The following is a 17,525-nucleotide window of genomic DNA, read 5'->3' as shown; positions in this document are numbered from 1 at the left end:
ACAATAAACAGTGCTTAGCTGAACATTTAGCAGTTCAAAAATCCTTAAGACGAATAGCTATGTTAAACGTTTTGGTCAGTCTCTATTGTTAACACTAGATATGATAGAATGTTAATTCATTCACTGAAGAATTTAGTCCATGATTTTTAAATATCACATTAAACACACTATAAACTGTCAGTGTTTTTAATTAAAAGGAAATAATTAAAATTGCAAGCTATTAACATAAAAAATAATTCATTTTGAAAGGTTTATTAAAACATTTACCAATGAATTGAGATCAGCATGCAAGAATACCTCCCATTAAAGAATTACGTGAGCGAGGCCAAGAAAGGTCAAGTATCAATAACTTGGTATTTCCGTTATGACGTCAACGTCCGGTAATTATGATGTCATTATTCGGAAATTATTTTTCTTTGATATTTCGTACTTCATGTTGTGGTTTCCGGAACCTATAAACTGAATGTTTATGTTTTGAGCATTGTCATGTAATTCATGAGCATTGTCATGTAATGTCATGTAATTTGAGCATTGTCATGTAATGTCATGTAGTCTTAAGCATTGTCATGTAACAGTGCTTCAAGAGAATCTCTTTATTTAAAAGTAGATTAGCATTTTGCTTATATACTGGTCCAAAAATAAAAGCTGTAAGTCAAAATTAAGGGGGCTGCTGATAAGAAGCCATAATCAGTGCTTATCATTTGAATAAAGCACTTAATTCAATGTATGACAAAAACTGAAATTTGGCACTTGTAAAGAAAAGAAAGATTAATAAAAAGGAAATGAATTATTTACACATATTTGGGAAAATTTCATTAATCATATTAAAGAATCTGAATGGGAATATTAATTAGAATAGGTACTGATTGTCAATGAGAATGTCATAGTCAGGCTGTTGTAAAACTTATCTGAAGGAAAAATATTTGAGGATGTATGATTAATCAGGTTTTTATGATTTGGATCTTTAGCTTCTTTCTGTTTTCTTCACGAGAATGTAAATGAGTGTATCTAGTATTTAAACTGAGGTTTGGGGTTTATAAGACAGAATATGTTTCTGACCTGCGTGTGCATGCGACATTTAGTTCTTAAAGCTCTAATAAGTTGTAATTATTCTGCTTTGCATTATATCACTGCCGATATTTAATTCTAATATGCCAATAGTTACTGAGCCAGCTTAGAATATATTCAACTTGTGTAGTCTTTGGCTACAATTTCATGTTTTAACTTAAAATTGACTATTCTATTTAGTTACCGCACCATGAGCTATGGTTAATTTTGTTAGCACAAGAAAGTTCATTTATGATCTAAATTCTGTTTAAATAAAAAGGTTGACCTTTTTTGGGGGGCGCTGAGGCTTCAGGCTTAGCAATAATTAGCTTTATGTCTGTTAGGGGTTCGGGATTAATTAATGTTTACCAGATCAAGTAAAAACCCCATAAGTAGCTAATTTAAATGTTTTTCCTAGCATAAGATCTCATATTTACAGATACATCTATGTCACTCACTGCTTTTGTAATTTCCAATATATATTTTCTATTTTTAATTTAAATCTTTTAAAAGGAGTTTTAAACAGCCAAAAAATTAGACTTTAAATTATTATACAGAAATGCATTTAAATTATTATATAGAAATGCATTTATTATCAATTTTATATGTATGAAAAACATTTCCTTCTTTACTGAGGCTCACTATATTCAAGTTGATAAGACTAGTGAATGGAATGATCAATCTGGTAATTCATTCCCAGTTTCAAATCAGGTGAATGGGCTGCCTATATAAGTTGAATTGATCATCTGATAAATTATGTGATAATGATAATTTAGCTCATAGTTATAGGTAGATATTTGCTATTAATAATACATAAAAGGAAAAGAGCACTTGAAAACTTTGCTTTCTGTATTATTTGTGTCCGTTCTGGTACCATGTAAATCCATGTATACATTTTGGTTACTGCTGTTTTGCAGTAAGAGCAAATGAGAGTTCTCTTTGTAGCTCTTCAAAACACCTCTGCGAAATTTAGAAGAAAAGTAGCAGGCAAGAAATACTTTCATTTCTTTCCTGATAGGGACCTAAAACAACTCTCTTTTTAAAAATATTTCCCCTTAAGACCTCTAGCGCACCCATTTACTTTCTCCTTCGTAAATAACATCAATTTTGCCTTCTTGTCTGCATCTGAGGCGACACCACTGAGAAGAATATCTGGACTCTGAATTCTATGAATGTGAAATATCTTTTTTGATTATACCACAACTTTTTTCCAGTGTCTTGTTCTCTTTTCTTGTTTCCTCTTGAAAAGCAGTTTTCAGAAGAGAGGGATTAACTTTTCACTTCATTGTTCTCTTATCACAGAACTATCTTTCACTGAGCACAAACTTGTCTTTGAAACCTACCTTAAAAGATGACTAACAAAGAGCATTCATATTTTTACTTATTTCTCTACCTCTTATTTTTTAAAACTTTTTTTCAGTGTCCCTTAGTATAAATACATTAAGATCTTTATTCAAAGGCACCAGGACCAACAGAATTGTCCCTTAAACCTTTGCAGCACGGTGTGCTCGGTCTGAGCACACCTAAAACTTTCCTTCTGTATGCACAGAAAAATTGAATGAAAAAGGATTTATAGGTTACTCTAAACATTCTTTATTTATAGCAGATGGCAGCTCAATTTAGCCATGTTTAGTTTTTTAAGACCCTCATTTTTCGAAGAAATCTTCCAGATTTTTTTTCAAGGTATAAAAGGAATTTCTATGTTATTTTTGTTTTTTTGGTTGTATGATAATCTCCTTATTCTATATTAGTTTTAATTTTTTACCTTGAAATCTTGCGTAAAATCAAACAACGAACATCGGTTGTTTGAAAAGAAATTTCTATGTTATTAGTCCAAAGGGATTTGAATCCCGAAGGACTATTAGTTTCGTTTTGGCATTTTGCGTCGGACGGATAAATGTCGGTTCACTTTTCAAACTGTTGCCATAAAATGTTAGAGTCCTGCATTATATTTGAAGAAATTAAATAATGAAAATCTGCGTAAATGTATGTATATTTCTCACATTGTCATAAAATAACGGTACATAGAGTCATCGAATTTTGAATAACGTAATCCTCCAACGAATATGAGCATGTGGAAGACCAAATTTGAAATTTGTTTTATGATCGATTTCCTATTTTTTAAAACTTTGACAAATTTTTGATTAACAAACTCAAGGATTTCAAAGCGAGCAATGGCAACGTTGTGCAGAAAAAATTTTTTTATCTCCAGCGCGTGAGTCTCTGTATCGGAAATTCTAAAGATATGCTCGTTTTAAAACTATTTTGCGATATTGCTGTTGCACTGGATCTTATGGTTTAAGTGCAAGGAACATGATATTTAATAAAGAAAGGTAACACACAAAATGTTAAAAAACGCCCCTTTGGACGTAATTTAAAATCTGAAACATTTCAGATTTTTTTTTTTTTTTTTTAACGGGATGTTTGGTTATTAACGAAACAAATTGTTGCGGTGATTTTCTAAAGATCAAGGGTAATTTTATCAGTTGGTTTTTGTACTAGAGCAGTTCTTTTTCGCTTTCGTTCAAAGTTTCGCTAGCGCTCCATGTAATAGTTTTGAGTTGTAGACATTTATTTAATTTTATTTTATAGTTTATAATTTTTAATTGTAAATATAATATTAGTTTATTTTTTTCGGATTTTTAATTATTTTCCAAACGGTTCGGAGAGGGCTGACTATTACACAAATCACTTTCAGATAGTGAATGTGGTACGGATCCCGGTACATGGTCAAAACATGCAATATTGGGTTGTGCTTTTTCAAAGGTGGTGTCCCTTTCTTCAAAAAGTACCACCATGAAAAAAATATACTAAAGTGTAAATATCATATACCCAAGTTACTTTTTTTCCTATTCATACGCATGTAATCATCATATAACAAAAAAGTTTTTTTTAAGAATGTGTGTAGAGTAGCAGGTCTTCCCGTGGCACACCCTGGGTAATGCTAAATCTACTATGGTATTCAGAGTCTAGTGTTTTTTAATTGTAGGCAAAATCTCTTACTCTTTTATGCACTTCCCAGCAATGCTCGTTTCAGCACTAATCAGTGTGCTTGCTTCAGGCACACACACAAAAATAAATAAGTGCTATCTTCACAAAATTTTACTTGTGTACTCCTTTAGGCCTAATTAGACTGCCTACCCTTTTTTTAATCAAAATTCCAACTTTAAAAGGTAGGTGCTGAAAGGGTTAATTAGAGGTGCCCCTTTCATGAAATACTGCTGTTCCCAACTCAGTTTACATAGTAGCTTTAATGTGCCTACAACTTCTGTGATTGGTGAATGTTGTGTTCACATCCTATTAATTGCATTATACTCATTCTTCAGATTTATGGATCATTCTTCAGATTTGGTGTTTATTATGTTCAGTCTACTTGAGATTATGGACTCAGACCCCATCATGTTTCTGTAATACAGACATGAATTTTTTTAGTATTATACAAGTATCCCAATTTTTCTGGCACAGATGTAAATTCTTGGGTGTTACTTTTGTATTGAATATTCTTGAATATACTCTTTAAATTACTAGCAGAAGTAACTGTGAGGTTTAAATGGCATACTGTAAAAATTTTGTTATCTGGGTTATCTTTTGCAGTATTTCATCTGGGTATTCAGCAAATCTGAAAGCAAGGAAATTTTATTTTTCATTCATCATATTTTGTGTGAGCAAATAATAAAAAAATAATGTATTATAATTGAATAAACAATATCAGTTTATATTCAAGGGGGAAAAAACTGTATGATCACATCTTCTACCTTGTGAGTGGATGGGAGATTAACCGAAAACAATAATAGGAAGTAACTGACTGCAGTTAAATTTCTTGTTGTAAGATGGAAATAATTTGCAAGGGGAAGAAATTGTGGTATAGGGTCATCATATTTATTTAGTCTCTTACTAGAAAAGGAACTTGTGTCATGACTGCGTCTTGATTCATGAAGTATGCGAAATCCTGAGAGTGTTGTTCTCTACATAAATGATTTTTCACTGATTTTTATGCACTTCGTATTGATTTAACACTGTGGACTAATCTATATGGTCATATAATTTCAGCAAATGGTTGCTTCTTAAAAATATTTATTCTACTCTATTACATGTTATTTAAGAAAATCGAAATCATGTAAAGTAATTAACAAGTGACCTAAAGTGAAGCTAGTTATTGGAATTCTAGGTGATACTAAAAGAGTTAAGTGTACTGTCAAAGCAATATGTTTAGTCTCTTACTAGAAAAGGAACTTGTGTCATGACTGTGTCTTGATTCATGAAGTATGCGAAGGCCTGAGAGTGTTGTTCTTTACATAAATGATTTTTCACTGATTTTTATGCACTTCATATTTATTGAACACTGTGGACTAATCTATATGGTCATATAATTTCAGCAAATGATTGCTTCTTAAAAATATTTATTCTACTGTATTACATGTTATTTAAGAAAATGCGAAATCATGTAAAGTAATTAACAAGTGACCTAAAGTGAAGCTAATTATTGGAATTCTAGGTGATACTAAAAGAGTTAAGTGTACTGTCAAAGCAATAGAGAGAGTATCAATAGAGAGAGCGAATTTCTATATCTTCCTGCTAACTAAAAATAACTTAAATTCTGTTGAATGTTCTGCAATATCTACAACTTACATATTTAATATATTCTGCAGCTTGATATTTACAGTGCTTTTCTTAAAATTACTTGTAGAGAGAGAATCTCTGTTAGTTAGATTACTGAATAAACTAGTATTACACCTGATCCTGAAGTGGGTATCTGTATAATGTTTCCATATTTTTCATAATGTGCAACATAAATATGGGCCAATTTTACTCAGAAAATCTTTCATAAAATCACACTTTCTGTTATGTAGTACCCTTTACATGCTTTGCTATAATTGACTCAATTTGGATCAAGTTAAGAAATTGGAATGTTCATACTTTTAACTGATGTTTGTTTCTAACTGACTTATATAATAATATTTCATAACACTGCTGTTTTAATAATTCTTTTAGTATGAATTATCTATGGGAGTCTTCCCATATCGGACTTGGGGCACACCTTTTGAACAACTGAAACAAGTTGTTGAAGATGATCCTCCACGTCTTCCAAGCGGTAAATTTTCAGAAGAACTTGAAGATTTTGTAGCTAAGTGGTAAGTTTTTCCCCATCCTCTTTAACTGTCTTCATTATAAACAGTAAACATATTAACTATATATATATATAAGTAAATCATAATCCAGTGAGAAAATTAAGTTTTTGTTTTATTTTCCAAATTTTTCCAGAACTGCTTGGTTGTTCTTCATTTTTTCTTTTCCTCCCCCTCTTCTCCCTCACATGCAGACTCTGTGAATTCATAATCACAGATCTCAAAACATTTATTACATTAAAAAAAAATTAATTGCCATTTTTTTAAAATGAAAAACCCATTACCTTTCAAATGAATGTCAAACTTGAGTTAAATATTGGGAATTTTTAAAGTTGAAACTATTATGCATTTCTGTATCTATTATATTTTGCATGTATTTAACTGTACTGTATGAGTAAGAGACAAAAACAATTTTGAAATGCATCCATTTCATATAAAAGTAACAAAAAGTGAAATATCATCAATTTAAATTCTTCAGTTTCTTTTTAACTTTGTTCTGCCATTTAGTTTAATTAGTTAACTCTAGATAATATACTGTATAACTTCATTAATTAAAAACATATCAACTTCAGTATTTGTAAGTCTTTCAAGGTGACATTCAGGGTTACCAGTGCAAGTAAGTTACTGAAAGCCTTAAATAATTATGAAGTAGCTTATAATAGAATAAATTGTGATTAAAATAATACATGAAATAAAAATAAATTTTAAAAAAATATTAATTTCGGCTAAAGGGGCATTTTTTAACGTTTTGTGTGTTACCCTTACTTATTAAATATCATGTTCTTTGCAGTTAAACCATAAAATATATTTCAACAGCAATATGAGAAAATATTTTAAAGAGCCTATCTTTAGAATTCTGGGTACACAGTCTCCCGTGCTAGAGAAAAAAATTCCCCCCCCCCAGATACAGTGTTGCCATTGCTCGCTTTGAAATTGCTGAGTTTGTTAATCAAAAATTCTTTAATGTTTGACAAAATATGAAATAGATAATAAAACAAATTCTAAATTTGGTTGAAGTGAACCAAGCAAAATGCAAATTAATAGTCTTCCTGAGCAAATTGCTGTTTGGGGCTAAAAATATATTTTAAATATATAAATAAATATATTTTGATTTTAATTATTTATATATTAATAAATATACTGTGATTAATAAAGTATGCGAAATCCTGAGAGTGTTGTTCTCTACATAAATGATTTTTCACTGATTTTTATGCACTTCATATTGATTTAACACTGTGGACTAATCTATATGGTCATATAATTTCAGCAAATGGTTGCTTCTTAAAAATATTTATTCTACTCTATTACATGTTATTTAAGAAAATCAAAATCATCAGAGTGGAAAACTAAACTATCAGAGTTAAACTATCCGAGTGGAAAAAATAGTTCTTGCAATAAACAATTCAAATTTAGCCATGCTTGTATTGATAATAACTTATGAGATAATATTTATTGATAATAACTAATGAGAATAATATTGTTATTACTATTGAAATTAATAAAACCATAAAAAGAGTAACCCATAAAATTAAATTGATAATAACTTAAGTGCAAATAAACTTCCAGTACTTTCTTAATTTTGATTTATTGACAGCTAATGAATATTCATTCGTATAATTTAGTTAGGGTTTTGACCAAAATCCAAGTGAGGGAAATTGATGTATAAATTTGCTTATTATTTAAATTTATGAAAATCAACACATGCAGATAGAAAGAAATGCTTATGTTATGAATAACTTATAAAGTGATAAAACCTTATAAACACTGATGAGCCAAAACATTATGACCATCCCCTCATTTTTCAATAAACTTGTCTTGATGACATTGAAAGCATGGGGTTAAGTGGGAATAGTATTTAATTGCTGCTGGAAAAGGTAAGGAATCATTCTTAAGGCTGCTGATCTAAGCGAATTTGCTAGAGGGCAGATTTTAATGGCCTGAAGACTCGGAATGAATATTTCTGAAACTACATGACTGGTAGGTTGTTCACGATCTGCCATTTATGCAAAGTGGCTAAATGATGGTGAAACTTGAAGTAGACGCCAAGGTGATGGATGTCCATGCATCATCAAGGATAAAGAATTTCGAAGACTGTCCTGCTTGGTACAGCAAAACTGCAAGTGTTTTGGAACTTACTGTTGGATATGGGCCAGTGCAGCAGACGTCCCACACGTGTGCTTCTGTCGACCAAGCATCGCTGTCAAGTACACCTGCAGTGGGCCCGAAAACATCGAGACTCGACCATGGGTAAGTGGAAGACAGTTGGCTGGTCGGATGAATTACGATTCCTCATTCACCATGTGAACAGTCATGTTAAAGTATACTGTCTTACAGGCAAACAGTTGCTCCCCCCTGTATGTACAGCAGGCCGTACGCAGGGTGGTGGTGCTGGTATTATGCTTTCGGTGATATTCCTCATGGGCAGCTCTGGGACACTTTATTGTGGTAGAACAGACCATGAAAGCTGCAGACTATCTAAACATAACTGCATATCAGTTTGCACCGTTATGTGGCATCTGTCTTTCGAACTAGAAATGGATTCTTCCAGCAGGACAATGCCATATATCAATAGGTTCTAATTGTGTTGAAGTGGTCCAAGGAGCATAAGAATAAATTCCAGTTAATGTCCTGGCCACCTAACTTGCCGAATCTTAACCCCCCTAGAGCACATGTATAATTCTAATAATTCCTTAGAATATAAAAGGTAAAAAGGACTTACCTTTTATTCGATCTTCTTTCTTCTCCAAAGCATATCCGGGAGTATTTTTCCTAAGTACATCTACACACTACACTACTCACAGAAAAAGGGAGGCTTCTAAGATAATAAGATATTTAATTACAATAACATCACTAAACTAATATATATACAGAAAGATAAAGATTACATATTTCACTCAAACGTCCATCACGAGTTCTCAAAGTTCAACTAAAAAGTTCTGATTTAGTTTCTGCTGCGCGCATGCGCAAATCACGTGGTTGTCGGTGAGAGTTTCAACATACTCCCACCTTTAAATTTGCTGAAAAATCAAATTTAAAACTGTAACCTTTGAACAGGCTTTACCATTCGACCACTTCTTGTAGTCATCGATGGAATCGTTTCGCTATTAAGATCTTGAGGCAAGTCATTACGAATATCAGGATCGCAGTAAGTCTCTGGTTCATCAGAAAAGCTGCTTGCCACATTTCTAAATCTAGACTGTTCATCTGATGATGTTATCTCCAAAGGATACAAACGCCTGGTTGGTCGCAAAACTTCTCCAAGTTTAGTCTTGACCTTAACTAAATGCACATATCCATCCTGAGATTTGAAAATCTCGGTTACTTTCGCCAATAACCAGTCTGTTTGCTTCTTATTATCATCGGACACTAAAACAAGATCTCCTATTTTAAAAGGCTGTGAAGCTTTTGCATGTTCATAATTTTGCCATAACTGTCCGAGATATTCGAAATCTTTTATGTAGATCTTGGAAAAGTTTTTGTCGATAAATAAGCCTTTTGTTTAAAGATTTCGTATCTATATTATCCAGATCAGGAACTCCAATTTGTCGAATCTCATGGAGAAACATGGAAGGTGTGATCGGAGATAAATTTTCAACATCTTCCGAGACATACGTCAAGGGACAATTATTCATTATTGCTTCACAGTCACACAAAATTGTTATCATTTCTTCATGATTCAGAGATGATCGTCCTAAAACTTTGCAAAGGATTCTTTTCAGAACTCCAATTAATTGCTCCCACCATCCTCCCCACCAGGGAGCTGATGGCGGAAGAAATTTCCATGTGATCCTGTGGATACTAACTTGTTCTAAGATTTTATCCCAATTTAAGCTTTTGAATAATCTATCACTTCCTTTGAAATTTGTTCCATTGTCGAAATAGATGGTGTGGTGTCGTCCACGTCGAGCAATGAAACGTCTCAGCGCTTGCAGAAAACTTTCAGTTGATAGCGAGAAAATCAATTCCAAATGTACTGCACGAAAAACAGCACAGGTAAAAATCACTATCCATGATTTTTGATTTCCCTTCAATATCAACGGTCCAGTCAAGTCAACACCTACAATCTCAAAGACTTTACTCGGTCTTCAGGGAGAGGAGCAATGGGTGTTTTCGAAGAACTAGTATCGAACCTCTAACATACAACACAGCTTCTTATGACTTTCTTGACAGTCTTTCGTGTTTTCAAAATCCAATATTGTTCTCGTAAAGCAGATATTAAAAATTGTACTCCTGCATGATTATTCATTTCATGTTTAGCTCTAATTAATTTTACTACAATAGGATGATCTGAAGGAAGAATAATAGGAAATCGAAAATTTTCTGTATCATCTCTTCTCAGAATTCTGGTTTTAACCCTAAGGATTCCGTTAGAATCAATCATTGGTTGAAGTACACGTAATCTTTTGTCATCTAATCCAGAAAATGATTCACTCTGCACTAATCTCAAAAGAGTTAATTTGGCTCCTTTAGTTTCTTCCGCTGTAATTGTTCCAAAAGTTCTTTCATTAGGACTTAGTCTGACATTTTTAACAAAACGAAAGATCCAAGATATTATCTTTAGAATGGCATTGTACGAAGAAATCTTATCAAAATTAACTTCAGTCATAGCATTCGAATTAACTGCAGAAATTATCGTCTTCTTTCTTTCAGCATTTATAATATCAAAATTCGGTACAATTTCAAAGGCAGGCCATTTTTCTGGATCATTTCTCAGCCAATCGGGACCCTACCACCATTTCGATTTGACTAAGGTTTCCGGACTGCATCCTCGGGAAGGGAGGTCCCCTGGATTTAGCGTTCCAGGAATATAATTCCAGTCGTTGGGATTACTTAGAGTACGGATTTCTTTCACTCTATTGTGAACGAAAACGGCGCAGTTTTCATTCTTTTTTATCCAAAATAATGCATCCATAGAATCACTCCAATAATAAATAGGCAAGCTTTCTAGTCTCAAATCTTCCTTAACACGATGTGCCAGTCTAGCACCAATCGTACAAGCTAAGAGCTTTAGTCGTGGTATGGAAATTGGCTGGATAGGTGCCACTTTGGATCGAGCTGAGATGAGCTGACATGTAACAGAATTTTCATTACAGCTTCACATAAATATGCATGTGGCATAAGCAGATTTACTCGCGTCAGATTTACCCGTGTAAAGATAAATCGGAAATTCTTTCGGAGTCAGCAAAAATTTTTCTGGGTATAGCTATTTTTTCCAAATTGTGCAATTTATTTTTCCAGCTTTCGAATTTATCAGAAATGCTTTTAGGTAAATTGTTATCCCATGAAATCTTCTGTTTCCAGCATTCTTGAAGCATTAGCTTAGGAATCAGAGTAACAGGAGCTGTAAACCCAATCGGGTCAAAAATCCTGTGTTCTATTGACAATATATTCCTTTTGCTGACAGGCTGTTTCACGGAACTATCTTTAAAGGCACAGGACAAAGTGTCTTTTGATAAATTCCATTTCAACCCCAGAACTGATACGGTTTTATCGGAGTCTTCATTGCAAAGATTTCCTTTTAAAGTTTCACTGCTAGGTTCATTGTAACACCATCCCCTTAAATCAAATTTAGCAGTCGACATAATTTCCTTCGACACATTAATGAAAATGTTTAGTTCTTCAATAGTATCAACACTGGCCACACAATTGTCGACGTACATTGATTCACTTAGTTTCTTAGCTACCTCTTGTTGATGTTCAGGAACATTCTCGAGATGATAATTCAGTGTGGCGGCGAGAAAAAAAGGACCTGGCATTAATGCCAAACACAATGTGCTTATGTCGATATATTTTCAATTTTTTGGGATCTCCTTCTTCCCACCAGAGAAATCTAAAAAAGTCTCTATCTCGAGGGCAGACATCTATTTGCAAAAAGGCCTTCGATCTGAGATAACCCCGTATTTACCTAGGCGAAATCTGTTTAAAATACTCTGTATTAATTCCAAATAATTTGGGCCCTTTTCTAAACAGTCATTTAAGGACACACCATTCCTTTCCTTCGCTGAGGCATCGAACACAGGTCTAATCTTTGTGGTTGAACTTTCCTTAATTACAGCCCTATGTGGTAGGTAATGACAATTTTCGGTTTTCTTATCTTCAACAGATTCTATAATACCTTCTTCAGCCCATTCATTAAAAATATTTTCATACTCTTTCAGACAGCTTTTTTGACTGAAGATTTTTGACGCAGGATTTTAACCTTTTCTCTTCTAATAATCTGTTCTCAGGTAAAACCTCATGCCCTTCTAACCAAGGAAGAGAGGCCTGATATCTACCCTCACTATCTCTTTTTAATGACTGACGAAAATATGTTTTAGCAATTTCATCAATTTCCTTTCTTGTGTGGGTTATAGCAGGATCTGTTATTCCTAACGAGTCAAGACACCATAAATCCGAAATTTTAGTATCATTAACATGAAGTGACAATACAGTTGTCGTACTGTTAGAGAACTCACGCTTTTCAGTTTTCCCCATCATTGTCCATCCTGATCTAGTGTGTATGCATGATAACCCACATTTTAGTTGTCTAACCTTCCCTGTTAGAAGCTTTCCTGCCACATCTGCACCTAAAAGAACATGAATTTCTAAAGGTGATTTTTCATACATCAAATCCACAGATTTATTCTGCATGTCAGTTAAATAAATTCCATGTTTTCGCAGTTCAGTAAGATATGTATGTCTACGAATTTGAGGAATGTCAGTACATATTTTATCCTGATCCAAAACCTGAAAATTACAGTGATAATCACCTTTAAAACTATTCAATCTAATTAAATATTTACTATGAGTTTCTTTCTTTTCAATTCCTCCGAACAAACCATGGATTAATTCTTCTTTACCACTTGTTTTATAATTCATTATGCTAACTGCATACTTCGAAATGTAGGATCACTGGGAACCACTATCTATTAAAATTCTCACATATTTTTCGATCCCATCCCCACGAAGTTTTACTACTAAAGTTTGCAAATTTACTAACTGTATGGAAGATTTATTTGTCAGAACACAGTCTTTTTTATTATTTTCATCCCCAATAATGTCTGTAGAATTATTTCTGTGAGAGTTACACATTATTGACAAATGAGCTTTACCGCGTATGGAACATTTAACTTTGGTCTTTCAGAAGCGGGAGATATGGTACCGGTTCATGCATTTAAAACATAATCCGTGATTCTGCAATTTTTGCTTTTTTTCATCTAAGGTTAACATAACATAACAATAGGGCGCTTCCTTCTTATGAAAAGAAGGAAAGGAGTTTAGGCAAAATTGCCATTACTCTTCCGCCATTTGATCATTTAAGTTAAGGGATTTAAATGGTAACTCCCGTAAAAGGTAAATAATAAATAGATAAGATCTCAAACTGACACCAAATCTATAGTATCAGCAAAAGATCCCATCTCTAAGTTCAAGGTGTCGGCTGGATCGTAAAAACTTCCCTATTGGATGGAAAACCGATTCAATCCCTCCCAAACCACCAAACGCAATTCTTGACCAAACAAGTGTGCGATGGAGAGTCAAATAAATAAATAAATAAGGAGGGCAGAGGTGCATTCTCAAGCCAAATGGCCAGGTAGTGTATAAAGATTTGATATCATTATATTCCAAAACACAGCTATGAGAGGGAAATCCCTGCATAGTTTCTTTTCAAAAAAAAAAAAAAAAAAAGAACTCACAGGGCGTCTCAAAGCTTGTTTCTTGTGGTTCCATATTCACCTTACCTGTAGGTGTTTAGTATACATCAGAAACCCTATTATGCCAGAGAGCCCTTTGTATAAAAGGGCTTGATCAAAGGTAATATAGGGAAACCCAAGGAATTTGTTTCTAGGGACAGAGAACACCGGACATCGTCCCAAAAAGTGAAAAGATGTTTCCTCTTCTTCTCCACAAGCTGGGCAGAGAGGAGATTCAACAAGACCACATTTGTGGAGATGCTTAGCTAGATAAGCATGTCCAGTAACAATTTGAATTACCTGGCGTAAGTTAGTTCTACTGAGGTGTATGAGTTTACCTGAAAAGTTAAGTGTACTGAGCACCAATTTAGAATGAGCACAGTCTGGAAGTTTAGACCATATATCATCATGTTTGTTCTTTATCCAGCTTCTTACTTCTTTTTTAACCGTTTGATATGAAACTGGGTAAAATGGTTCTGGGCCAGACATGGGGAGTTGCGAAGCATCTTTAGCTACTTTATCAGCTAGTTCATTTCCAGCAAAATCACAATGACCTGGGACCCAGACTAAACTAATGGTATTATGGGCCTGAGCCAGAGAATTGAGATCTTGAGTACAGTTCAAAACACAGTTTTGTAACTTGACACGATTAGCCAGGGCAAGGATGGCTGATTGGCTGTCAGAGAGAATATATATATATACTTATTAACTGTATTTTTAGCTAAGAGCTCCTTGGCGACCATATTGATCGCCAGAACCTCGGCTTGGAAAACAGTTGTAAATTTACCAAGGTACAGATGAAATCTAATGAAATCTTCTTCAGATCCCTTGGTCCTTATAATAGCTCCAGCTCCAGTGAAGTTGGATTTTGATCCATCTGTGTAACATTCAATTGAGCCTGTTGGAATTAGGTCAATTAGAGATTCTATCTCATTCCTTTTTGGTATATGAGTTGAAAATAGTTTATCTGGAACTATTGTTTTAGTAATTGCATCTTTGGGCATATAGATTATAGGGATCTCATTGCCCAAGTCCAGGCATATGTCAATGTGGCTTTTCAGGTGGCTTTTATGACCAAAACCTGTCCTTTGGCACCATGTGCCATTTTTATTCAATCTATACATGGCTTTAATTGCTTCTCCGCTCAAGAATAATTTCAAGGGTGGAATTTGCAGTAAAAATTCTAATGCAGCAGTAGGGGTACTATTTAAAGCCCCACTAATGCTTAGGCAAGCAAGTCTTTGCACCTTTTGTAAAATGTTTAAATACGAGCTTTTGTTAATAACATTAATCCAGACCACGCATCCGTAAGAAAGCATTGGCTGGACAATGGCAGTATAAATCCATAGAGTAGATTTTGGGTTAAGGCCCCATTGTTTACCAACGATTCGCCTACAAAGTACTAGAACATTTGTGGCTGTTTGTGCCTTTTCTTTTATATGGGTGATCCATGTAAGTTTACTATCCAGGTAACATCCTAGGTATTTAACGCATTCCTTACGCCTAATAATCTGGTGACCCAGATATAAATCTGCCAGTTTCCATTTCCTTCTCCACGTGAAAACTATGACCTCAGATTTTTCAGCAGAGAAAGAAAGGCCATTTGTATCACCCCAGTGTGAAACTTTATTTAAGATCTGCTGAGCTTGATTATGTAGGGTTCCGATATCGAAACCCTGTAATAACACAATAAGGTCATCTGCATAAGCCTGTGACATGCCAGGTTCCTCCCGTAGAAGTACTAAGAGTGAGTCGAAAACCAGGTTCCACAGGAACAGAGAAAGAATACCACCCTGCGGACACCCTTTAGTAATATCTCTCTTTACTTCATAGTCAGCGAGACTAACACAGATATTCCTGTTTTTAATCATGAAGATGACCCATCTAGTTATCATAGGGTGAATATGACTTCCAGTAAGGGCCTTATGTATTTTCTCGAAACCGATGTTATCAAAGGCTCCTACAATATCCAGTAGAATCCCAATGGCAAAGTGTCCGTCTATAATTGTCTTTTCTATTCTCCACACGAGTTGGTGTAAGGCCGACTCAGTGGAGAAGCCAGGCCTAAAACCATGTTGGTCTAAGCCAAAGATATGTTTCAGATTATTATCTGACTGGAGGTGCCAGAAAATCAATCGCTCCAACAGCTTAAGCTGGAAGGATGTTAGCGTGATCATTCTAAAAGAGTTTGGTTTCTCATATGTATCTTTTCCTGGTTTAGGAAGAAACACACCTCGTGAAGTTCTCCAGACCTTAGGAACATATCCTAAAATCAAACTGGACCTGAATATGTCCACGAGAATGTGACCAAAAATATCCCAGCCTTTCTGAAGCAGAATTGGGTAAATGCCATCGTTCCCTGGAGATTTAAAGGGAAGAAATACATCAAGGGCCGCTTTAGCCTTTTCAAAATTCACAATTATTTCTTAGCAAATTCAATCTTAGCAAAATCCAGATCTAATGGATTATGAAGTAGTTCCAATGGATTTTCCTGGGGGTCAGAGGTGACACTTCTGTCCCCCAGATGAAAATTCAACATGGTCGAAAGTGTATCCAAAGGGTTTATAGTATAACTGCCATCAGGTCGCATAACCGATGAGAGTTGAGACTCCTGAGATCTTTTAAGAATCTTATGTACTCTGGCAGTCTCATGGTAGGACAGAATATCTGTGCAGAACGATCTCCATGAGTTGTATTTAGTTTTCCTGATTTCACTTTTAAATTTCCTTTGTAGAATTTTGAAGTTAGACCAGTTAACTTCAGATTTATTTCTGACAGCTTTCCTGTGCGCTCTCCGAACCTCTAGGCGAAGGCTTTCAAGCTCCTTGGTCCACCAAACTCTCTTGCTAGGAGAGTACTTCCTTCGTTTGAGAGGGCATGATGCATGATAAGATTCAATAATGATATTTGTCAAGTTGTTTGCTTGAATATCAAGCTCCTCGACTGTACAATTATTGTCTAAAACCTGAAGGTTAATAACATTAGAAACCAGGAAATCCTTATAAAGGTCCCAATTTGTGTTTTTAATGTTTCTGAAATATTCAACTGGAATTTCATCTCTAATACAAAATTGTATAAGGCGATGGTCAGAAAGTGAGGGATTGTCACTTACATGCCAATTCTCAATAAGGTTATAAATATCAGATGAAGTTAATGTGAGGTCAATGACTTCTTCTCTTCTTCTGTTAACAAAGGTGGGGCGATTTCCCCTATTTACCCAAGTTAGGTTGGTATTCATTATAAATTCCATGAGTTTTTCTCCTCTAGGATTAGTATCAGAACTGCCCCATGACAGGTGGTGAGCGTTAACATCACCACCAATAACCATAGGAATATTGTTTATTTCACAGAAGCTCACAAGATCTATAAATTCTTGCAGAATGTTAAGGTCATAGGCCATGTAAACTGAGCAAAAACAAATGTTTCCTCTCAGTGAACTGTTTATGTCCTTAATTACAATAGCAGTTAAGTCCTCTGATGTAAATTGGGATAATTTCATAGCCTTTATATTTTTAGAAATGTAAATGCTAGTTCTAGGTCTTTTATCAGGTCCCTCTATCGAAAAGAAGTGCGCGTTCATGGGCCTACCAAGGATTTTACCCTTGTACACCCAAGGTTCTTGAATTAATGCAACAAAAGTGTCTTGCTTACCTAATTGAGCAGCTAAATTATATGAAGCTGC

At 34.4% G+C, this 17,525-nt stretch overlaps 1 protein-coding gene across 3 annotated transcripts in view; it reads left to right on the top strand.

Annotated features, from left to right (window-relative positions):
• Window positions 1-17,525, top strand: part of lic (dual specificity mitogen-activated protein kinase kinase lic) — a 69,677-nt gene that overhangs the window by 43,704 nt on the left and 8,448 nt on the right. For all 3 annotated transcript variants that reach the window (XM_085821684.1, XM_085821686.1, XM_085821685.1), the window contains exon 8: window positions 6,040-6,179. In XM_085821684.1, the coding sequence (XP_085677810.1) occupies window positions 6,040-6,179 (140 nt within the window). The remainder of the gene's footprint in view (window positions 1-6,039; window positions 6,180-17,525) is intronic.

Source organism: Stegodyphus dumicola, chromosome 8 (assembly GCF_044657685.1).
Source record: "Stegodyphus dumicola isolate Sdum_Otavi_A_Nest chromosome 8, ASM4465768v1".
NCBI classification, from domain to species: Eukaryota; Metazoa; Arthropoda; class Arachnida; order Araneae; family Eresidae; genus Stegodyphus; species Stegodyphus dumicola.
This window is presented reverse-complemented; position numbering and strand designations above follow the sequence as displayed.